Source organism: Lynx canadensis, chromosome B1, assembly GCF_007474595.2.
Source record: "Lynx canadensis isolate LIC74 chromosome B1, mLynCan4.pri.v2, whole genome shotgun sequence".
Lineage (NCBI taxonomy): Eukaryota > Metazoa > Chordata > Mammalia > Carnivora > Felidae > Lynx > Lynx canadensis.
Window position 1 is genome coordinate 15,390,975 of NC_044306.2, and position 24,817 is coordinate 15,415,791.

The following is a 24,817-nucleotide window of genomic DNA, read 5'->3' on the forward strand; positions in this document are numbered from 1 at the left end:
TGTGAGCACCTGCAACTTGTTTTACGAGAGTACTTTTTATCAGATGTGATGGATTCACACTGAGACATGCATGTAGAACCCTTCCTTCCAGTAATGAGGCAGCAATTTCCACCCTATGTCTTTTATGGGTTGCTGCGATGCCCAACCAGAGCTAGAATTGCATGATTGCACTGGATACCACGTGTGAGCCGAAATGGCCTCAGGGGCGCCCACCAGGGAAGTGGGAAGGATGACTCACCTCCATTGCCTTCAGACTGATGATTTCTACGCCACACCTTTTGCCTCGTTCTAACAGATCGATGCCATACGAGTCCATGACGACTATGGTTTTAAGGCCTGGCGTTAACTTATTTTCTACACCTTCTAATAGCGTGTTGGCCTTCTCTGGCTTGTCAACAAAAACCAGAGAGAGTTCGGCTGGGAATGAAGAGATACAATGAAGAATGAGCTCCGAGATATTAAAAGCCTGACTGTATGATATCTAACACCAGGCTATTTTCAGGACTTACAGTCTTTGAATAGAAAGACAGATGTGTATTTAAACATAAAATCCCTATCAAATCAAATATAACCAAATGTAAAGTCATCAAATCTAACTGATAACTAGGCCAGTGCCCACCTGGAGACCCCAGACATACCTTTGTTGACTATGTAGGTGATGGCTTCAGCTCCAAGCGTATCATAGAGGGGAACGGACACCATGGAGTAAGCAAAGCATCCCAGTTCAATGATCACCCACTAAATGAACAGTAAAGGTCAGGGAAAGAAAACGAGATGTCATCACGGAACCACTCCAAGGAGAACAACACTCTAGAGAGATTCAAAGTGGAAACACTGGATGGGGCAAAATCACCATTTGTGTGTCTACTCCTATGTGCCAGGCACCATGGAGGATTCACGATGCAAACAAAACACCTGCCCCCTTCTTAGAAGGACAGTGCAGTTGGCCGGAAGAATTGAGGCAAATATGTGAGAAGATAATTAACCGTACGAGATAGTGACCGGCTCAGACACGAGGGAGCCGGAAGTGACCCACCTCCACGGGGCACGTGACTGAGCTCGCCCTCTGCAAGGGCAGCACGGTTTGGACGGATGGAGAGAAAGGCAAGGAGACTCCAGGAGCGGGGACTGCGTGAACAAAAGCAGGGGGGAGGGCAGTGAGCACTCAAGGGTGCCCCGGCAGGCAGGGTCGCAGGTGGTCTGTGGAGGGGCCTGGCCCCATCCCCAGGTAATGCGCGGCCACTGAGGGCTTCTCGGTGAAATGGAGGCCCTGGGGTGTGAGAAGATCAGCTGTGCGGCCGTGTGTGGTGAGACCTGGGAACTGGGGAAGGAGGGACACCCCTGTCTAACAGGAAAGATGTTCTGGGCAAAATCTCCCCAGAAAAGTGATGAAGAAGTGGTACAGGGACCGGTCTCCTTGCCTCTAACTCATCAGCCATGTGGCAACTGATCTGCCTACAAGGCAAACATGGCAAGATGAGCCTTTCGCTAAAAATCCTTGCTGGTGCCCCTCATCTCCAGCTGCAGGTCTCGAATCTGCAGAATCCAACACGCGGCCACGGCGCAGATAAAGGCACAGCTGCTGTGGAAAGGCAGCACACCCCACTTACATTCACTCGGTCTGGGGAAGTTTTGCTCCTTTTTCCTTCCTAGCATCAGTTTCAAGTTACCAACATGGAGGGCAGGTCCAAGCTCCTCAGCAGGGTCCATGTGGCACATGTATTCCTGTCTTCCCTGCCCCTCCAAGCTCTACCAGATTGAAATCCCTCAACCCCCAGCACAGATACGCTGCTTGATGCAAACATGTTGTTCCGGACACTCCCTTAGCTTCCCTGCTCTCATATCCTTCAAGACTCCACTAGGAGGCCACTTCCAGGAAGTCCTCCTTGACTGAGCTCCCCATAACCCTTTCCCCCGTGTCCACGCTTGCCACGCTACAGACAAAGCAACACCCTACGGGCCGGTCTTCCCTCACACGGTACCTTAAGAGAAGGATCCAAATCACTGTTGTGCTTTGGTGCCTCGCGATGCCTGGCACATAGTAGGTGCTCCATACACATTTATTAAACTAGTTCATAAATGTAGGAAGGAGCTTACCCTATGAAGTAAGGTCCTAGTGATAGATTCAGCATAAAATGCCACTAACGCAAACATCTGGGATGTGTTCACTTGAATGGGTTTCACTTACAATGAAAGAAACGAAATTCCATAAGCCTAGTCGTAGTCCAACTGTGGAAAATGCTGTGTATCCCTTACCAGTACATAAAACTCTAGGAAACCAGCCTAATTTATCAAATAGTCGATAGCACAGCGATTGAGCCAACATGTCTTTTAGACACAAGAACCAATTCAATTCCTTCGAGCCTAGTGCTTGAATTTTTCCAAGCCAAGTTACGCCATTTGTTCACCAACGCTATAATACACGTATTATACATATTTGGAACAACAGCTCCAAAAGAGCTTCTCATTTAAATTGACCTTAATGCAAGGGTTTACAGAAGCACCACGCAGGGGCCTTGGCAGCCAGACAGACCGTGTGTCTACACCGAGGCTGACTCGCGGTGAGGTACTTTTCCCGCTGCCCCCGGTATTTTAAATTTTGTAACCTGATCACAGGGAAAGCTCCCACCTTTCAGAAAGCAAAGAGGGGGGTCCGCTACTGCCAAAAACGTATGCAAGTTTCTCTATAATTTATTGATGCTATTTTTCTAATCACAGAGGTAGGCCTAGAGGCTAGAAGGATTCTTTGTTAGTTATCTGTTCTAGTAACTTCCTTGTTAGTTTTGTTTGGGACCTGGTTTTTGAAAAAACAAAACCAACAATCAAAAAGTGATATATAGATTTTTTCCACCTGAAGGCCAAGGAGGCCCGAGCCTGGGTTTTCATATGTGTAACTTTCTAAGGAATAACATAGAGACATATGCTCAGTAGAGATCAGAGCACAAAACTGGGTCCCAAGCAAAGGTCTGTATGAACTCCAGTTGGCTCTTACATGTGAGGACTCTCAAAACCGCACACAACTGGCATCTAACGGTCAATACCTCAGGTCTGTTCTGAGAAAAGATGCCAATGTACTGATCCGGGGAAGTCTTGAAGCCCTTCTGGATGAGCGCTGAGCCCACACACTCTGACATGTCCGCAACCTGAAACGGGAAGGAAAAAAAATCAGGAACCACGTCAGGCCCAACTCAGGGAACAAAGCTCACTGGAGTGACAGCCGACCGAGTCCGCTATCTTGGCCAGCAAGTGGCGAAGGGCAGCAGGAGCGAACAGGGTTCCGTCAGCCCTACAGTTTTGTAAAACACGAGGCTGGCTTCACCAGAACTCACTATTAGGAGAACTGGTCACAGGGTTCCTTCTGCAAAGCAGAGGAATCGGATTCTGACAGCTGCAGGTCAGAGGTCACTGGATGCCCGGGCTTCTCACGCACATTTCTATTTTACACTTTAGTTTTATAAAATTATAAAAGTAATACGAGGACGTAGAATAATAGAAATTACTTGCATTTATAAAGAGCAGCAAAGCAGCCCAAACTTGTCATTTGCTATAAATACAGAAATAGCAAGTTTGGGGGACACCTTCAAAAAACTCGTAACAGGGGCGCCTGGGTGGCGCAGTCGGTTAAGCGTCCGACTTCAGCCAGGTCACGATCTCGCGGTCCGGGAGTTCGAGCCCCGCGTCGGGCTCTGGGCTGATGGCTCAGAGCCTGGAGCCTGTTTCCGATTCTGTGTCTCCCTCTCTCTCTGCCCCTCCCCCGTTCATGCTCTGTCTCTCTCTGTCCCAAAAATAAATAAAAAAAGTTGAAAAAAAAATATTAAAAAAAAAAAAAAAAAAAACTCGTAACAATTTTAAGTAAAATGAATAAGTAAATAAATACTACTATTGCAACTAAGTAAAAATAGGTAGATTCATAAAAATGAGGTAGGATTATAAACCTGCCCCCAACCTCTCCCCATTCCCACCCCAAATTAACTACAAAGAAATTTTTTTTTTTCATCTTAAAGTTTGGAATTATTTTCTTCATCTCAGTTGCCGAGTTCTCGGGAGCAGTCCGAATTCCCACGCATGCCCGTAGGGAATGAAGCCACACCTGTTCCTGCCCAGAACCCCATTTGTCCTGGCACACAGTGCCACCTCGCTCTGCCTATGGGAACGAGAGCTGAAAGGTGAGGTGACAGCAAGAATGATGTTTCCATATCCCCCAGCCTTCTCACAACCTCTGCTTGCACATAAGGGACGGGAACCCGTGAGATGCTACCCTGGTTTGCGGAGCTTACTAGACTAGTGTGTGTGCATTTGTATCTCTAGAAAGAGGCTCCCTCAAGTTTTCCCTCAGAAAACCTCACAGGGTTCCGAGCCCCGCAAAGGGCAGAGTCACCAGGCTGACGAGAAGACTTAAGTCTACAAATCCAAAGCTGGCTTCTGTTATGTCCTGTTTTATATCTTCACCAGCCTCTGGCTGAAACGTACAAAACACGGATTAACACCTTCAGGAACCACCGTGATTTTCAGTATGCCTTGAAAAGTCCCATCTGCAACGGACCTGTCTTCCGCCTTCCAGCCGGCATCTAACACAAGTAATTCACAACACACCTGTGGATTCCGGGAGGCCTGAACGCCACCACGCAGCGTTACGTGTCCAACGCACACGCGCACGACTGTTTCTACACCCCTCGCGAAAATAAGGGACCTTGGCGGCTATTTTACCTTGGCTCTGGAAAGGCACACGAAAAGCGGTGAAATCCCTCTGGTCCCCCGGGCCACGCATCTCATCCCTCCTTCCCCAAGAAAGGTCCGCTAAGCTGTTCTGCCTCTTGGCTCTCTGTCAAGAGATACCCAAGCCAAGCCTTCTGCATCTCACTGATCCTCAGATGAGGGGAGGGAAGGGAAGGAAAAGTGGTGTGGGGTTCAGGCTAGGGAGGGCCAGCGAGCGCTATCCCCGAGCCGGCTTTGTGGCTCCTCGTGACGACCCCCCTGTCACATATACACTCCAGAGCACAGCTGCCAAACGTGGAAGGAGGAAGCTCACGTGGATTCATGAATGCCACAGGATGATCTGCCTCTACGGCAGGGAGCCATTTCCCGGACAGCTGTGCCGGAAACAAAAGGCAGCAGAAACTGATGCTTCCGGTGGCTCCCATGCGTCCTTGGGGTCCTGCCTCCCCAGGGAGAGGCGGGGGCATCGAGATGTCTTGCTATCACGATCGAAATAAAATCAGCATCTTCCTGCTCCGCTCCCTCCCTGCCAGTGGAAACTACTGAAACAGCTGTAGCTGTGGATCGGCTAGGACCCCAGAGCCGCAGGAATAAAGAGAAATACACCCAGATCCCAGCCTCCTTTGTGTTTATACAGTAACACAGGTGTCACTTCCGCGTATCTGTTCTGCTCGCTACGGCCGCCCTGGGGCTCTATGTCAGCGCAGTCCCAGGTTGGTCAGGTTCATACAAGGCACCAAAGAGCCCTGTACCAGAAGGTATGGACCTCGCTTCGGCTCCTGTTTCTGTCATTGACCAGCTTGTGACGTTAGGCGAGGCCCTTCCTTTCCTGGGGTATATTTTCCTCATCTATCACATGAGAGGGCTACTCTACGTTGGGGTTTCTAAAAATCACTAGTACCCCTCAAGGCAGAGGAGAAATTCTGTTCTCCCATGGACTCTGAGCACACTTCTAGAACGTCATCTTAGAATTAAATTCAACTCCATAATGCATCCAACGTAAGTTCTAAAATAAAGTGCTTTTGAACCACCAATTAAGTTACTTAACCAGTTTTTCCCCAAATTGCTGTGTAAGACTTCTCTTGCATGCTGCACATTGTCCCTGAAGCTCTGAGCTAGTGCAACACAGGGACTCAGTAGCGACCCTCCAGCCCTCACAGCGTCTCCGAGAGCTGACCTATTTCAGTACCACATCCTGCACGAGGACACACAGAGCCAGAAAACTCACCTCTTTGTATGAAAGCCATTCATAGGGTTGGTCTGGCTTCCGAGAGCCTAAACAAGGGCCATTATCTGGAAAAAGGAAAACAAAAAACAAAAAATGGGCTTAACATGCATAAATATTCTAATTTGTACTCCATTCTATAAAGGATCAGGTAGACAGACTTTTGTCCCTAGATTAGAAATAATGAGTTCAGGTCGGAAATATGTCCTTCTTAGGTTTTGGTCTCGTTTGTTTGTTTCTATTTTGTTTCTTAAATGGAGTGGGAGAAGAGGGAAAAAATGAGAGGATATAGGTAAATACAATTTTTAAAGACACTCAATTTGTGAATTCTTCTTCAATACCCTATCGGTTTAGAAAGGAGTCAGGAGCTGAATGGCAAAGAAATTCTGGTGTAGGTGTTCAGAAGACTCCCTCAAAATTTCTAAATTTAAAGCATTCTAACTCAGAATGTAAAAAGGAAAATACGATTCTTCAATGTCCAAATTCTGATGACCTGGACTTTATTTACACAGGCGAAGTCTTAATTGCAGAGAAACAAAAATAAAGAAAAGATGCAAAATGAGAGAAAATAAGGGGGTATTTATAAAAGTAAACGTTAAGAAATATCAGGATGGGAGCACGTGGGTGGCGTTAAGCGTCTGACTATTGATTTGGGCTCAGGTCATGATCTCTAGGTTAGTGGGATCGAGTCCTACGTCGGGCTCTGCACTGACATTGCAGAGCCTGTTTGGGATTCTCTCTCCCACTCTCTCTCTGCCCTCCCCACCCCCCCCCACTCACGTGCACTCTCTCTCTCAAAAATAAAATGAACATTGAAAAAAAAAGAAAAGAAAGAAATATCAGGACGCGTCCTGATTCTAACCCAGGTAACGAATAAACAGGAAGAAAGAAAACCCGGTATTAATTATTCACACTAAGTGCTAGCACAGTAATAAATATCATTCAAGTCATTTATATTTGGAATTATGCAAGTTTCTTTCTACAGATTAACCCCAAGCTAACTTTATGCTCAGTTTGTAGTTGTTGAAGGAAAACTATGTCCACTCCACCCCCAGCCCCCCACAAAAAGCTGCCATATTCAGATGATGATCAGGGTTGACCACATACCAGAATGTTTCTTTTTTTTTTTTTTAAAGTTTATTTTTGAGAAAGCGGGAGAGAGAGAGAGAGAGAGAGCACGAGCCAGCAAGAGGCAGAGAGAGAGAGAGAGAGAGGGAGACACAGAATCCAAGGCAGGCTCCAGGCTCTATCAGCACAGAGCCCAACGCGGGGCTTCCACTCACGAACCGTGAGAGGCAAAGTCGGACGCTTAATCAACTGAGCCACCCAGGCGCCCCCCCCCCCCCGAATGTTTCTCGACTAGAAACACGGGCCCTACCACCATCTGTGTGCCTGCACGGCTTCTACTACAGACTGTTTTGTCACCTCCCCTCTGAACAGGGTATCGGCATTTCTGTCTTGTGACTATAGCATATCTGGCTTCCCCATTCAGGCTCGAGTGGCAGTTCAGATGTTCTGATTTGGTCTGGGGGCCTGGAAGAAGAGGGAGGGACAGTGGAGCACGGCCCCCCGTGGCAGCCTTGATACGCTGGACCTATTACACGGAGTCCCCCCGCTAGAGACGGGTGCCGCGTGTGCGGGTCAGTCGTGAGCACGGGGAGGACCCAGGCTGGACAAGTTCTCTGCTCCACACTGACGTCCTGGCCCTCTCTACAGCAGCCTTCATGCAAACAGAAAGAGCAGAGAGGGCCTTATTCTCAGACCCACTTCAGTTCACAGGGACTGTAATAAAGGCCACGCTGGACAACACAAGGTCCATCAGAGGCTGTTTCCAGACATTTGCCATGCGAAATAACGTGATTTTATTCTTTAAGAACAGGGACTGGTGATCTGTAGGCAGGGGCCGAATCAAGCCTGCCACCTGTTGTTGTAAATACAGTTTTACTGGAACACGGCCTCGCTTGTTCATTTACGGATGATCTAAGACTGCAGCTGAGCAGTCATGGCAGAGACTGTATGGTCCTGAAATCCAACCATCGTTACTCTCTGGCCCTTTACAAAAAAAATATGCAGACTCCAGCTCCCGGACACTGGGAACTTAAAAAAAAGATACTATACCCAGGCCCTACTAACAAAATTTTTGATGTAATTGGACAGGGAAGGGGCCTGGGCCTCAGTGGTTTTTAAAAGCTCCCCAGGTGATATGCAGTGTAGCCGGGGACAAGAATCCACTGACTGGCAGGCAGAGGGCCCCTCCTAGCAGTGGCTTCCTGCATGCGGTCTGAAAAGACCAGGTTTGAAAACTCCAGGCTGACTGACTCCTCCTGTCATTCAACAGACTCCTAACTACCTTATCTAGAGGCCGGATTTTGCTCTCCTGTGAAGGCTTAATCTTATGGTAGTCTAGAAAATTAAAGCTTAGAATAAAAAGCTCCTCTGGGGCGGGGGGAAGAAGGCAAAGTGATCTGCAGAGTAATTTCCTTCAATCAGTACAGGTTAAGAAGACTGAACTTCGTTTTCTTCAACTTCTCGGAAACATTCATGTAAGACCCTCATTTTCCAAGTAGAGGAAGGTGACCAAAAAAAAAAAGTTACTGTCCTAAGATGAGAGGAGAGTCAGAAGTAGAATGTAAGTTACCACATGACCTAGATGAGTTCATTCTCTACTAATAGTGGAAAATCATATAAACCTTTATACACGTGACTCTGTGGTAGTGGTAAAGGTCACACACACATATGAACATGCATATACATACCCACATATATTATATATATATATATATATATATATATATATATATAATATATACAAATATTTTGATGTGGCCTTATGTTAGGCTGCTGTACCTTACGGGTATTTACTATCACAGACAAACCCTGCCCCTCCCCCTAACTTTGAAGAAGTTCACAAATTAAATGCTCTCCCTTTATCGTGGGGCTTAGTGAATCTGCTACAGGAACACCAGGGCAAAAACACATCAGAGCAATCCAATTTTACCAGTATCAGGTAAAAACCACGGCACTTCCTGAGCACATACCACATGCAACATGTCGTGGGGACAGAGACAGTAATAGCGCACAGCCCCTGGCCGTCAGGAGACTACGGCCTAGGGAGCAGTAGGAAAAATAAAAGCTAACCACCGAAAGATTTAAATAACAAACGTGTGGCTCCCAAAGACCATTTCTAGAGAGTAACCTGGAATAAGCCAAAATGAAGGGGCTGAAACAAAAAGAGGGGTGGGGGGAAGTAGAGAGGACTCTCTCCGTCTCTGAGGACACATTAATAGAGCACCTACGGTGTGCAGGTGCCGAGAGAAGAGACAGCTGCCTGGTTCATGGAGCACTGGCTAGTGGGACAGATGGGCAGTAAATGCCTCTGTTCCCTGGAGGGGCTGATACAGAAATAGGTACAAGATGCTGGGGAAAGTGGGCATCTCCACCTGGAGGTAGGAGATGAAAACAAGGGAATAGGAAGGTTTTATAGAAAAGGTAAAAAAAAAAAAAAAGCAATACGAGGTTTACAGGATTAGTAGGCATATAGCAAGCGCCCGGGGCTGAGGTAGGAAAGCAGCAGCTTTATGATCAGGAAAAAGACAAATGCACAAAGGCACGGGGTGATGAGAAAGGAGAGGGGTTCCGGTTTTGCGAGAAGTTCAGTGTGACGTGAGGCAGGTATACATGGAGCTTGGAAGAGAGAGAGGCTGGAAAGGCACGCAGGTGCACGGGGTCTCTTAGGCCACCGTTACTAATGAAGCGCAATCCCACGGGCCAACGCTTGCCAAGTGTCTCATGGAACACTGCTTCGTTGGGATGTCAGTGTTTATTTCTCAAAATATGGGTCTCATGCTCAAGTAAGTTTGAAAATGTTGGATTGGGTCCAATTAAACAGATCTTTTGACCTCAATGAGCTAACATGCGTGTGACCCTCCACAAAATGCGGGGCATGATGAAAACATATTCCACCACGGAACCCGCTCTGCCAGGGGATAAGCTGGAGGGGCTGCTGTGCTTTGGAGGTCACTCTGGAGAAGTTACAGGAGGAGACAGGGAGACCCGAACAGGTGGAAACAGGTGGAAGACGGGAGCAAAGATGACTTTCTCCAGAAAGACCACTCATGCCGAATGAGAACCGTCAAGCATTCATCACACAAATCCCGCAAATGCTTACTTGACACCTGTAAGCCCCGCTGGAAACCCTCGTACGTGGTTGTGACATCATCATAGAAATACACCAAGGGCTCGTCGCCATCCAGTAGCACGGATCTCCGGGCACCATCACTACCCTGTAAAAAGACACAGACACGCGAGCGGTTAGAAGAAAATGTTGAAAATAAAAGGCCTCGCGTGCACGCCCGCGGTGCCCTGCAGGGGGCCCCTGTGGAGCAGCTGCTCGGTATTTGCTGAATGAACGGAAGTGCAGGATTTGCCAAGATGGAGCATTCAGCTGGGGTCAACTCCTGGCTTCAGAGAAGCAAGGCTAAGAGGGGCCCTGGGAAAAGGAAACAGGGGAGCGGATGTCTGAGCAGGGGTCTGGCAGGAGGACTGGAAGCCTGCCACCCCCACACACTGTGACGAGTCTCAAACCTCTGCCATCGACAGCACAGGAGACTGCGTTTGGGTCAGCTCTCGTGGAAATGACACACCATTCAGTTGTGCTTCCAAAATGCCACGTATATCCCTTCCGAGATTATTGCCACTGTTACATCTCTGTGTCAACAGCAGTGTAACCTGGTAGGAGCTTTAGACGCTCACATAGCATCTAACAGTTAACAATCACCAGCTACAAAACTTAGGGAGGTGCAGGGACATGTTTTGACTGCTTTGACTCGCTGCATTTGTAGGTGCACAGATTTTGTATCTCTCCGTACCCGTCTCTTTGTGGTCTTCCTTGGTTGGTGCAGAAAGTTTACCTCCTATCCACAATAACTCCTAACTAGTTGCAGAAGTTATCATAAGAGGAAGTAGCTCTCTAGGGGTGCCTGGGTGGCTCAGTCGGTTGAGCGTCTGACTCTTGATTTTGGCTCAGGTCATGGTCTCACAGTTCGGGAGTTCGAGCCCTGTGATCTATGCTGACAGTGCACAGCCTGCTTGGGATTCTCTCTCTCTCTCCCAAGGGGGTAGGGGGGTAAGAGGTAGTAGCTTTCAACCTCTGAGCTGCGCAGCCCTCCAGGGCCACGGAGATACTGTGGGTCCAGGTAGCCACAGAAACACCAAGCATTCTCTAGGAACTGATAAATCAAAGCTCAACTACTCTGATGTCAGAGCCTACAATTTTTTTCTTTTGAATTTCAGAGAGGGGGGTCTTCACATGTGCAATGGTCAGGAAACACTCTCTTGGGGAAATCACGCTACGATGTAAGAACTTCTTGGTACTAAGAGAAAGGACTGTTCATAGTAGGAGAGATCATTTCTAGCACGAGATTTGAAGAAAGTAGATAGGAAAGGCTTCATGAAGAAGGGGGCAAAGGACTAGGTCTCAGAGACTGGAGTGTGAGATGGAAAAACGGGACACATTCCAGCGGAAGAACCAACATGGAGACCTTTATAGGTAATGACGGCCAGAGAGATTTTGGTGGATTCTTTTTCTTCTTCTTCTTCTTGTATTTTTTTGTTTGTTTGTTTGTTTTTAGGATTTAATTGGTATCCTTCATACTCCTCCTGCAAGCTCTCCTCCCAACCAATTTATCATATATGTACTTCAAAAAGAGCACTAGTACAGAAGTATATTAAGGAAAAAAAAAAAAAAAGACTTGTCCCTATTACCAGTTTGATGAGTTCCTTCCAGACTTCTTCTATGGTCTACATTTATATAAAGTCTTTCATTATCTACTACGTATCAAATACGTGTTTGACACTTGCTCTAAGGCTACTAATAGCTTTCTGGAGTAAGTATCATCCAATGATATATTTTACAATTGTCACACAGTCTTCTCTACCTTGGCAGAAACTTTCTAACACCTGTAGCCATGATTCCAAACATAATTATTAATTATAACACACTACTTTATAAAGCAGTTATTCTTTGTGTGTATAATGGTGGGAAAATCTCTGCACTGTAGACTCATGATTGTTACTCAATCTCTGCATCTGTTTGTTTTGCAGAATGGGGATACCGTGTGTCCACGCCCAGGGTTATTTTCCGCTAAACAAAACTGGCCTTATAAAACATGAATATGTAGAATACTACTTGGATATCCTATAATATGCCGTAACTATAATACCAGTCCATCTTAGACTGTATCTTTTCTCCAACAAATACTCAGATTAAAATTCAGAAGCAATTTTGTTGCTTTATATTAAGCATTGGAAGCCTTTTCAATCCAGGAAGCCACCAAAAAGACCCAGGGCCTCACGGCTAAGGTAGGGAAAAAAGGCGCGAGGGACTGAGTGACAGAAAGCTAAGAAAAGAGGCATGCCTGGTGCAGAGGTGCAGACCGTCACAAATAACTGCCCCCTGGCCACTGGCCCAGCCCGCTCTGCTTATCAACTCATGGCCGGGATGGACAGGCAGCGTGGTAGCCCACAGGGAGGTCCTCATCACCTCAGCCTGGGACAGGGTCCCCTACACCACCTCTTATCATGACCCTCATTCATTCATGGTATCCTTCAGTGGTGTCTCTGCTAAAGCAATACTGCCCTCCCCATGCGTTCTGCTGAGGACCCTTATAGCTGTCAATGGGTCAGATGGGAATCAGGCGAATAAGACTCAGAGCTTTTTCTGAAGGAGCCCAAGTCTTATTCTTACATCACTCGAGGGGCTCCAAAGAGCACCAGCTAAGCAAAGAGCGCAGAGGAAGTCAGAAAGAATAGACAGGAGTAGCCTGGAGTCTTGGGAGCACGGGCTCACCCTCAAGCTGAAGTCCTCCAAGGATGGTCTGGGGAACACCAGGCCTTTGTAAGGAAAGCAAACTAGCTAGCCCTGCGCCAGATGTACTGAATCAGGAACCCTGGGGGTGTGATCCAGCAGGCCGTGTTTTAGCAAGCTCTCCAGGGGATTCTGGTGCACGATATAGTGACAACCAGCAGCCTGGAGGCATTAGGATCCCAGCAGGGATGTGGTGAAGATCCGAGTAATGCTTCAGAAAGAAATCTACAAGAAACGTGTGCAGCCTGAAGAATGGGAGGGAGGGAAATCCACTCATTTGGACCTGAGTGAGGGCAGTGGCAAGTGGGCATGGGGAGAAGGGTGACCTCAGAAGGAGTACTGGCTAATGAATGGGATTTGGCAAGTACCTGGGTGTAGGAGCAGAGAAGGAGGTCTAAAGATAGCAGTTCCATTTTTTATCAGAAACAGAAGGCTGGGCATGGGGGCCAGGTTTGAGAAGAGAGTTAGCTGAGCTTTGGATATACGGAGACAATGTCCCTCTCAACACAGGTCAACTTCCCAAGTCCTATTTTGAGAATCCACTGCTGTAGAGTATAATTTCACAACACACTCTGGTTAAATAATTCTTGAGTTAAGGTTAATCTTTTGGTGGTATATAATCTTCAGAACTTTGAGAAACATGGAGGGAAAACAGCCAAATCCAAGTTCAAGAAGTTAGTCATATCCCAAACATCCCAAATCATCTTAAGAAAGTAATCCGAAGACAAGATATTTATTATTATTCTAATTAGCCATTAGAATAATTATTAGCAGAAGTTTGAAGAGGAAGCAGTGAAAGAGTTCTATGCCAAAAAGGCACACCGATTCGGTGAGACTGGATAAAAGGTCACACTCACTGACTTGTAAGGTAAGTCTGTAATTTCAACAGAGGAGCCTGAAATGAAAGGGTGGTGGGGGGGGGGGGGGCAGGGAGGGCACTAAACAAGATCTATGCTTTTTTTTTTTTTAATTTTTTTTTTTTTCAACGTTTATTTATTTTTGGGACAGAGAGAGACAGCATGAACGGGGGAGGGGCAGAGAGAGAGGGAGACACAGAATCAGAAACAGGCTCCAGGCTCTGAGCCATCAGCCCAGGGCCTGACGCGGGGCTCGAACTCACGGACCGCGAGATCGTGACCTGGCTGAAGTCGGACGCTTAACCGACTGCGCCACCCAGGCGCCCCCAAGATCTATGCTTTGAAATGTGTCGCTCTGTGAAATGAGCACACGTTCCCCTGAAGAATCATCATTTTTGATGTGCATACGTGTTACCATTCTTCTTGAACAAAAATGTTATTTGTAAACACTGGGTGTTAGCAACCTTACTTATGCCTACAAAGGGGAGGGATTGCACTGAGCATAGGGAAGCCCAGCTATAACCACCAAGCTCAAGATGTCTGTATGTGCTACAAATTCGAATTATTTCAAAAGAAGGGCATTTCATTACTGGGTCGTGCAAGTACATGTGGCTATTTCTAGGAACATCTACTTATATGGAAAAAAAAGTACTTTAAACTTGGCCCTTCTGGACTTCTGGTATAAACCTACAGATTTGGGGGTATGGGGGTGGTTTCAATGGTGCTCAAGAAACGGAGAGCTAAACAGACAACTCCAATTAAATGTGCAGGAAATCAGTCAGTAAGATTGATTGTCAAGGAGGATTATGCTATACGCTTCTTTAATGTGGTTTTATAGGTTTTCCAGCTAAAAAAAAATAGAAGATGATGAATCAAACACACGATGGGCAAATCACTGCTCATGAGTACATTCTGCAACATCTATAGAAGCTAAGGTTCCTCTTGAGGTCAGTCTCCCCACGTGGGCTGAATTAGGAAATAAAGGTTCAAGTTCAATCCACTTAGGGTCAATAAGGGCAGGGCCACAGTGGACATCTGCATTATCAGTGGTCCCCGAGACCAGAACCCTTGCCAATACAGGGATCCCTTGCTTTCTGAAAGTTCATTTTATGGCACTTTTATGAAAGACCCAATGAGTACTTGTCTGTTTTCACTAACCAGAAGAAATCTGAAGAGGAGTTCTGCTTTTATGAAAGAGCTGTTACTGTACTAATGGAGGTGTTTTATAAAAGGGAAGTGGCTAACTTGAACTTTTGGAAAATGGCGGACGCTCTTGACTGATGCCATTTAGACCTACAGAAGCTTTCATGGGGGCGCTCTACTTTCGGATAACAGGGGGAGCCTGTATTTGACAAAAAGGACTCTTGATGGTGATGGTCATTTTGTGCACTCTCATATCTAAATGCAAAACAAAATGACACCCTTGAGGTTTTCTGCGGGATGGAAAGACCCAGGCCTTAGAAACTGTGGTGTCACTCACCTCAATCTGGGCCCTGACAGTCAAGTTCCTCCTTTGTTACTACTGTTTAGTCCCTCTAACGGGGAAGGGGCAGGAAGACGGAGGGAGACACGGGAGGGAAGGAGAACAGAACAGTGGTGTAACTTGTAAGGAGACTGTTGAAGATGCATGTGGATTTTAATGTTAAATCCGTCTCTGGGGGAAAGGCTCCACATGGAATCACAGCCCTGGGTGGGGGGGCCACGGCGGGGTGTGGGGGGGGGGGACCTTTTATTTTTCTATCTTTTTATTTGCTGTTGCCAACATCCTCCATGTGAACTACTCTTCCCAGCACTGGCATTTTTACACGTTTTTACGTGCATCTTACCCTCCGCAGACCACACTGTCTGCTTCTTTCTAGAAACAGGCACAAAACTACTCTTCCATCCACTGACCTCTTGGACTCTCTGCTGTATCAAACCAGAGCCTGTAGAGGTCAGCCAGTAAGTGGCCTTCCAAACCATGTTTCCCAAATGATAAGAGAACATCTAAAACACACCTAGATGCCCCATGATAGGCAACACAGTAAATGCCCCCGCGGAGCGAAGAGCCCTCAGGCTCACCGTTGATGCTCACCCTTTAACTAGCTGACTTCCCCAGATCCTTTCCGCCCAGGGAGTAAAGAAAGGGCGGAACCATCAAGTCAGTGCTGGGTTCTGTCATCTGAGTGCAGGAACGACGGAGGATAAGTATTTCCTGAGCACCTGAGTGTAGCCAGCCAGCCACTCCACAGGTGAGCGAAGAGACTGCGGGGGAGGCTTTCATGTGACATCTCAAATGTTGTCCAGAGACACGGACATCCGATACGGTGAGAAGTTTCTTTGTGGATCACAAGCAGGGTTCAAACTCGCCCCCATGCTGTTAGTCTCCATCTTGGAGGAGCCGGGCCCGGATCACAGATGGCCGCCTGGGTTTCTTCGGTTCTTCAACACTTTCCTCTAAAGCCCTAGAACACCTTCCATCTCACCCCTAGTTCACTCTCCTGTTTCCTACTTCCTGAGCACCTCCCCACTGCCTTCCCAAGGGGAGGAGTTGCTTAGGTTGGGGGGTGGGGTGGAGGCTGACAAGCACATTTCAAGCTCATCACCAGGGGAAATCAGCCAACCACAGAAGGGAAAATGGCACCCTCCCACCTCTGCGAGAGGGAAGAAAGTCTGGAGTCACAAAATCCAAACCCCCACAAACACACATTGTTCCAGCAAAACAAAACTGCCTATGACATCTCTACATGCCTGCCATTTGGAATATGCGAAACATTCTGCCCCACTTCTGACTTCTAAAGGGAACCGGTGTCTGTTTCTCATCCATGGTTGGCCTTCTAAGACACGAATGCGAAGCAGGGATTTTTTGTCGAGAAGCTCAGAAGGGTTACATTTGCCATTTTTCACCTGGCACCCGTTGACCCTGCTTGGGGGAGGCTATTTTTAAACTTTAACAAATATTCCAGCACACGCGTCTGTCGTTTATGAACATGTGTATGTTCCCTGCTTAATGAAGCCTGTGAGAGGCAGCATCATTTGTACAAAATCAAATTGTGTTCTCAGACCTGCTTTACCATATTCCTGTTCGGTGAACTGAAGCTTTTACTGCCAGGTTTACATGGAATCCAGAAATAAAAAAATTTTCCCCCTAAAACAATCACCTTTCTTTCTTTGAATTCCTCAAGGCAGCTACTTAATATTTCTGCGGCCTAGTCTTGGCACGGAGATCAGAAACCTGCCTTCAGTTCTCTGCAATGCCCGTCTTTCACTCTGCAGCCCACTCACGCCACCCACCGCTGCCCCGTGACCATGACCAGCAGTGACACTTCTACCGCCTCATTCCAATCACTGGTCACTTCTAATTAGCAGACAGGCCTCAAAACACAGAGAACCTCAGTTACGTTTTCTGCAACGTGAGTGAAGACAAAGTAACCAACGAGGTTTGTTATACTTAGTCATGAAGAAGCCTGTTTCGTTTTGGAAGAGGTGCTAAAGTTACCTAAAGGCATGAAAATGCTGACGTTCGTACACTCCCAGAATATTAGGTCTAAACAAAGACGCCCCTCCAAATACATTCTCTGCATCCACCCCCACGGCCCCAACTGCTAGGGCCGCTGGCTGAAAATGCCCTCGGATGCCATAGCCCTTTAGAAAAATGCATTTGAAAACTCTCTGAGCACGACAGCAGGCAAGCTAACTAGGGGTGAGATTAGAAAGGCGGGGTGCCCGGGAGGCTCAGTCAGTTGGGCGTCCAGCTTCGGCTCAGGTCATGATCTTGTGGTTCGTGCGTTCGAGCCCTGCATCAGGCTCTGTGCTGAAGGCTCAGAGCCTGGAGCCTGGTTCAGATTCTGTGTTTCCTCTCTCTGTCCCTCCCCACCCATGCTCCGTCTCTGTCTCTCTCTCCCTCAAAAACAAATTCAAAAAAATTTAAACATTTTAAAAAAGATCAGAAAGGCAAATCTTTGCAGACATCTTTGACCACATGCACAATTATTTTCCAATCAGACCGGGGAAGAACAGGCAGTGGGGAACAAGGACTGGAAGCCTGCAATTACAAACGGCAAGTAAACGAAAGCTAATGCCCAAAAACAGGATTTGCACAAGCATTACCGGCAGGGAGGAAGCCAGAGCATCAAACCAGGAGATGCTTCCGAAGTCCTGCACGTGCTTCTGCTCCACCACTCCGAGTCTTGCCGGAGATGGGAATTCTGTTTTTATCAATGTTTGTATTTACAAGTGACTGCAGAAACGACTAGACCGCTCCTAATAGTTCTCCTTTCCTCGTCACGCTCACCTGCTACCTCCCACTGGGTTCAAATTCGGGAGTCTAACGCCCCCTCTTACAGATGCTTTGCCACTTGTTCCACAGACCGTGGGGCCGGTGTTAGTTCCACCATCTGACTGCCCCTGCCCTTCCCAGACAACTTCCCTTCCTGCTCTGCCCTCCCAGCTCCCACTCAGACTCTCCCTACATCGCTGCCTCACTGTGGAGTTTGGTCCTACCCCACTGGACAACAGCACCCCCACCCGGAACCAGCCCCAGCCATTCAAGTCCAGGGTATCGCCATGCTTTTGCCCTTTGTTTTTTTTGTTTGTTTGTCTGTTTTTTGGTTTTTTTGTTTTTTCCCCAGCCCTACTGAGGTGTAACTGACAAAAGTGTGGGATACCTAAAGCGCACGATGTGATTTGATGTATGCTTCCATGAGTCAACTTCTTTTTGGCATTGCCGCTTTTGGCTTTGCCAATGTCATTAGCCCAGAGGTAGACACTTTGTCTCTGCAAGTCCTATGTGAGGAAACCATGACATTTATTGAGCAATGCTTCCACAGGCCAGATACGTTCCATTTAGTTTGCTTTTTTCAGGGTTCTGATCAGAGAATGAACCAGAGTTTTGGCTTTATGGCATGAGAACAAGTTGTCCTGTTAGTTTAAGGACAACCCTCACCCTCTGCCAGGGACAGAAGGAGACCTCAGGAGGACCGCTGGCCAGCCTACAAGCTGCATGAGGACAGCAGCCTCTTCTTCCAGGTACTGGGCGCATATCACATGGCAGATGACCAAGTGCTTGCTGAAGGGAGGCCATCAGATAATTACTCTGTGAAGCATGGAGGATTGAATCCAGAGTGTCACCTCCTATAGCACAGGCTTAAAATGCTAAGGCAAGGGGTGCCTGGGTGGTTCAGTCGGTTAAGTGTCCGACTCTTGATTTCAGCTCAGGTCAGGATCTCACAGTTGTCGGATCGAGCCCTGCATTGGGCTCCATGCTCAGTGTGGAGCTTGCTTGGAATTCTCTCTCTCCCGCTCTCTGCCCCACCCCTGTTCGTGCGCACACACGTGAGCTCTCAAAATAAATAAACTTAAAAAAAAAAAAAGAATAAAATCTTAAGGCAAGTTGCTAATCATAAATATCCCAACATGTGGATGTATCAATCTCAAGCTTTTACGCCAAAAGGCCAGCCAGCCAGCATGTGCCTGAATGTCATGAGATCATTTGGTGTGGAAGTCATCCAACTTGGGAGCCAAGATGAGTGATCCCCAGAGAGCCGATCCTGCGTATTGAAAGATACGAACCCACGCTAGAACCAAGGTCCAGTAACCAACAAGTTTAAACAGTGAATCTGTTATGGACTGACTTGTTTGGTTACCCGAGGTAAGTCTGAAACTAAGCTCTGATATTCTGAAAATGAAGTCTTAAGAAAGCTATGGACTTAGAGATATAGAAAAGTTTTTTACGTTCTGCAGTCTACTCCCTTCTCTAATATTCAAAGACAAGGCAAATAGCTTGGGTTTTCATTTAAGTACATTATAAATCCTTCCGTCTTAATTTGGCAAGTGAGCCATTTCAATGCTTCTGACATCTCTCACCAAATCTAGGAATTCCCATACTCTTTCCACTTCCTCCTTCAGCAATTACCTGGATTCTCATTTACGCTTTGGAATGGTTTGTTGCCTCAATCCGTTGAACTCCGGTAGGTGGACCTATGACCGACTGGCACCAAGTTTTGCTCCGACCCCATCTACATCCGACCTGGGGCACGGGCAGAGGATGCGGGGAGGCAGAAGCTCACCAGAAATCCGGTTTTGCCACTGCCGCCCCGGCTGTGACAACACTGTGCTCCCAGCCCCGGCCTCACACCCACACCACCCCGCTTTCTGCTCCCACACCCATCTCATGTGTGGAACCTCAGCCCCCGTTCTTACGTCACCAGCCCCGCTTCTTCCTTCCATCTGCATTACCTTCAGACGGTTTTGCCCCCAATACCCATTTTCGGAAGAGCCTGCTCCTGGGTTCAAAGGTCTAACCACTGACTCTTCAAATTAATCTAGACAGACCCCAACTTTATTATCCTCCCCCACCCCCTGTAAAGCCCTATTACAATACCTGACTTTCAACCACTGTAATGAAGGCAGTATAACAAAGCTCTAGAGAGTTCACTAACTATGTAATATAATTTCGCCTCTTGGGACTCAGCTGTTTTCCTGTGTATAAAACTTGAGGGTTAAAAGAGGAGGCCTTCAGAGAAGAAGAAAACTAACACTTACTGGACACTCGGTATGGGCCAAGTGGACCCTCTGCAAGTATCTAGGCAGTCCTCTTAACCGTGAGGGAGGGAAGGATCTATCACTTCTGTTCTCCAGATAAGGAATGTGAAGGTCAGAAAAGTCAGGGGAACTTGTCCAAAGCTGTCTTCCTGGTCTAAGCAGAGGAGCGAGGTCCAGCCTCTGCCAAATCCGCTCGCTTCTCTGGTCCCTTCTAGCTGCATCACGCTCTCCTATGTCCCTAAGCTGCGACCACCACGGTCTGGGCCCCTGACTAGCCCCGAAGGGTTTCCAGTCACTGCGGTTAAGGTCATCTTCACCCGGGGGACACGGGGATCTCAATCTCGGCCAACAGACAGAGACCAGCTGAAACCTGGACACGTGTGAATCACTTGTGAAAGTGAGTAAAGGCTACACGGACACAGAGACACTCGCTTCCCCCCACAGCTTGGAGTTACCGAGCAGAAGCAAAAGAATTCCGTGGAAGATGGAACTCCTCCCTGACACGCAGGGAAAGGCAGGCCTTCGGGTCACACTGCTGACACACGGTGTCAGCTGCCACCACAAACTCACGGGCTCGGCCCTCAACATAGGGTCTGGAGCACACCGTGTGTGAAACTGAAGAGACACTTGTTGGACTCAGTTCCGAACTTCAGCTTCTCTGTCCCGTTCTGCAGCTTATGTCCTCACTGCTTTTCTTACATGGGGCACAGCACGGTGCTAACGTCCTCTTTATCACCCTTTTTATTTATTTATTTATTTATTTATTTATTTACTTTTATTTATTTTAGTTCATCCAATTTCTTACAGGAAGGTAAATACTACCATAGCGAAATATTTTTTTCTTCACAAAGTAGCTTAGAGAACTATAAATGGGATGTTACTTTCATTTTTATTCATTTGTTTTTCTTGTCAAAAGGCTGACAATTTAATTATTCCCACTTTTATGCAGTTCCCCAAGACAATAAATGACTATTTTCCTTCACAGAGGAACACCCTCTACATGTCCACAAAATCAGAATCTGTTTCTCCAGTGTCACCCTGACTTCTAGAAGGAAATGTTAGAAGCTGTAACTTCTCAAGAACCTCCGGGCCACAGCTTTAAGAAGGTGTAGCTTGGAATCAGCCAGTGTGGGTGGTATCAGATGCAGCAGAACCAAAGAGTGCAGACTCCTCATTTTAACACCCATGGAAGGTTTATGGGAAGAGGGGGATGGAAATCTGGAGGCGAAATGGGGGCAGGGCGGGAGACCAGGGTGTGGACTGGCAAATGGCACTTGTTTTCAAAGGAACAAAGGAACAAAACAACAGTATTTTATTCTGACGATCAGTTCCTACATCGGTGCCAGATACACAGGCTCCTGATGAATACTTAATGAAATGAATTAAGTGCTTCTTTCTGCCACAGAACTCCTTATGACCACGCTACCTACAGGAAAGCACCTGTCGTTATGGAGCATCAGAACTCAAAGCTTGTCTTTATTTCAGTATTTTAAGTTCTCTTTTTAGAAATGCAAAGCAGGGGAGCCGGGGTGGCTCAGTCGGTTACGCGTCCGACTTTGGCTCGGGTCATGGTCTCGTGGTTTGCGGGTTCGAGCCCCGCGTCGGGCTGTGTGCTGACGGCTAGGAGCCTGGAGCCTGCTTCGGATTCTGTGTCCCCCTCTCTCTCTCTCTCTGCCCCACCCCCACTCACTTGCTCTCTATCTCTCAAAACAATAAATAAAATCTTAAAAAAAAAGAAATGCGAAACAAATTTTGTATCTACTCCCAAGACTGACAAATTCTGAAAATCAGAGCTGAATCCAGTTCTGTAAGCGAAGAGAAAAATCAGGGAGACTCTACCAGGTAGTGGAATTATAGATTTTAATTTTCTTTCTGCTTATCAGTAGTTTTCCACCGTTCTACAGAGGACATGAATGCTTATTTTAATAAGTCTCAGAATGACTTTATGCTAAGCTGGAACTTAAAAAGCACACTGTAAGTGCCTCCACAATTTCTCATACAATTAGAATTAGGCATTTACAGTTACTGCTAAATTATAAATATCTTAAATCTGCACTTGCCAAGTACTCTTTTCATAGTGATGGCGATGCTACCCTGAGGCACCAGGTCCTCCGCCAGAAGAGAAGGAATGTCAAAAACCCCACACTCATGTGTTAGAAAAATTAAATTCTACTCCTTCTTGGCTTGTTATTAGCTGAAGTGAAATTTTGTTTTTTTAATTTTTAATGTTTATTTATTTCTGAGAGAGACAGAGGGTGAGCAGGGGAGGGGCAGAGAAAGAGAGGGAGATAGAATCCAAGGCAGACTCCAGGCTCCGAGCTGTCAGCACAGAGCCCGACGCGGGGCTCGAACCCACGGACCACGAGATCATGACCTGAGCTGAAGTCAGACGCCTAACTGACTGAGCCATCCAGGCGCCACTAGCTGAAGTGAAATATTAAGTCACATTTACCTTCTAAACAAGGTATGAAAACACCTTTTCTTGGCAATAATTCGGCCATTTTATCTTTACATTTTGGTCTGAATTAGACTGATGTATCTTCTACAGATTATAAAAATTTCAAGTTAAAGAATCCAAGAAAATTGTCTAAAAGAACTAAAATGCTGTAAGTAATAAAATGGTCCTTATCAGGCAGGCCAAGGCTTCGTGTGGAAGGGTACCCTCTCCTCCTCATGGCCATCAGCCTGGGGACCAGGGCAGGAAGGGGAAGAAGAGACATTCTTTATGTACATTTAGAGTTATGAATACTGAAAATCGATTCTGACTTAGGTAGGGAAAAGCAAGAAACCACAACGCAGAGAGTAGGTGGAGAGTCAGGGCACCAGTGAGAACGTGGCTGCTTCATCTTTTCAACCCCTCACATTTTATACTAAAGAGATTCAAAAGGGAGGAAAGCAGAGCAGAAACATCAAGAAAGAATCTCTCTGGGACGCCCGGGTGGCTCAGTCGGTTAAGTGTCCAACTCCTGATTTTGGTTCAGGTCGTGATCTCACGGTCTGTGGGTTCAAGCCCTGCATCGGGCTCTGTGCTGACAGTGCAGAGCCTGCTTGGGATTCTTTCTCTCTCTCCCTCTCTTTCTGCCCCTCCCCTGTTCGTAGGCACTCTCTGTCTCTCTCTCTCTCTCTCTCTCTCTCTCTCTCTCAATAAATAAATAAACATTTTTTAAAAAATTAAAAAAAAAAGAAAAAAAATCTTTCTGAAAGGGTCCCTTGCTTTCCCTGTCCCATCCCACCCACTATGCCCTAACCAGGGAATGCACACTCTGGTTCCATTTTCATGAGGACAAGAGCATGGCCTGTAGTTTGGCCATGTTATATACAACCACAGTCCTCAACAATTCAACCTTGGATCCCTCCTGAATGCCCTTGCTTGATCATGTCCTAACTGAGATTCTGTGGCCATGTTATTCTGGCAAGTTCCTAGCCTCGCCTCATTCTAGGTGAAATCTCAGAGTCCCTTTCAACAGCTGGGGGATGTGTTCTAAGTATCAGGTATACCGCAGATGAAATCCTTCTTTCTGGAACATTTGTTTGACATCTCTCTTCTCTGCTGGAACATCAGCCCTGCGAGAGCAGGGACTCTGGGCCCATCCTTTCTGGAATCCTCCGGGCCCCCACCCTCCATTTATTAACATAGACAAACGTCAGTCTGTTGAACACAGTTTAGCTTACAAAGTGGCCTTGCAAATATCTGATGGTGACGGAAACCGGTCAGTGTCGCATTCAATGGGAAATCTGGGGAAATGCAGAGAAAACCCACATGGCAGGCCGGCAGGCCCCTCCACTTACCGCCACCTCCACAGACTGCAAGGACAGGTCGCATGGTGGCTTCAGGGCTTTGGGTCTCGTGGCGTACCAGAAGGTGGTGAGGGCTGCAAAAGCTCCAAAGCCCATGAGCGTGTTGGTCGGAAGAGTGCGAACGTACTGTCGTAAGTCAACCAGCTCTGGCATTCGAAAATACCGGAACAACTCGTGGGCTTGCATTGTCCTGTGTCGCTGGCTCCCTCAGCTGAATTCTGTCAGGAGAGAAAAGATGTCATGTTCATTCCAGCAAGGCAGGACTTGTCTCCAGAATTCCCGACGGCCAACCATCCCACTTGATGCCTGGCTGACCAATCGAGGCATTAAACCCACAGGCCTGATGGTCCAGCTCTCTTCCTGGCTGCCGAATTTCATTTTTCTAAGAACACGTCAGAAATTCATTTGACTTCCATCGTTTTGTGCAAAGTGTCCATTCCCCACATTAAAAAGATTTCACTCACAAAGAATTCTCGCCATAACATGCTCAAGTGGCATAAGTTACCAGTTTCTTCCCTGATAGTGTGCCTCTGTTCTCTCCCACCTAATCAAATACACTCAAGTCTCGTTATCAGGGCTAATGAGGAGAAAAGGGGAAGAGGCACAAGTAAGCCCAAACCACCCAGCAGCCGTCTGCTCCCCCTTCTTCCAAAAGATTTCCCATCAGCTCTGGATCGGTCCAACGGACCAACCTACTTGTCGGTATGTCTCTCGCTTTCCCCATGCTCTCCGTACCATAAAAGCAGCAATACAAATGCAGAGGAAACTGCAGTTCTCTATTCTGCTAAAATAATTTTTTATATTCCTCAAGATATTATAACCAAAATATAATAA

At 47.0% G+C, this 24,817-nt stretch overlaps 1 protein-coding gene across 4 annotated transcripts in view; it reads right to left on the bottom strand.

Annotated features, from left to right (window-relative positions):
* ACSL1 (acyl-CoA synthetase long chain family member 1) overlaps nt 1–24,817 on the bottom strand; it is a 72,597-nt gene that overhangs the window by 26,230 nt on the left and 21,550 nt on the right. For all 4 annotated transcript variants that reach the window (XM_030312121.2, XM_030312123.1, XM_030312122.1 and 1 more), the window contains exons 2-7: nt 23,975–24,201; nt 10,110–10,224; nt 5,945–6,009; nt 3,042–3,143; nt 639–738; nt 239–417 (exon numbers count right to left, since the gene is read on the bottom strand). In XM_030312121.2, the coding sequence (XP_030167981.1) occupies nt 239–417; nt 639–738; nt 3,042–3,143; nt 5,945–6,009; nt 10,110–10,224; nt 23,975–24,169 (756 nt within the window). In that variant the 5' untranslated portion in view covers nt 24,170–24,201. The remainder of the gene's footprint in view (nt 1–238; nt 418–638; nt 739–3,041; nt 3,144–5,944; nt 6,010–10,109; nt 10,225–23,974; nt 24,202–24,817) is intronic.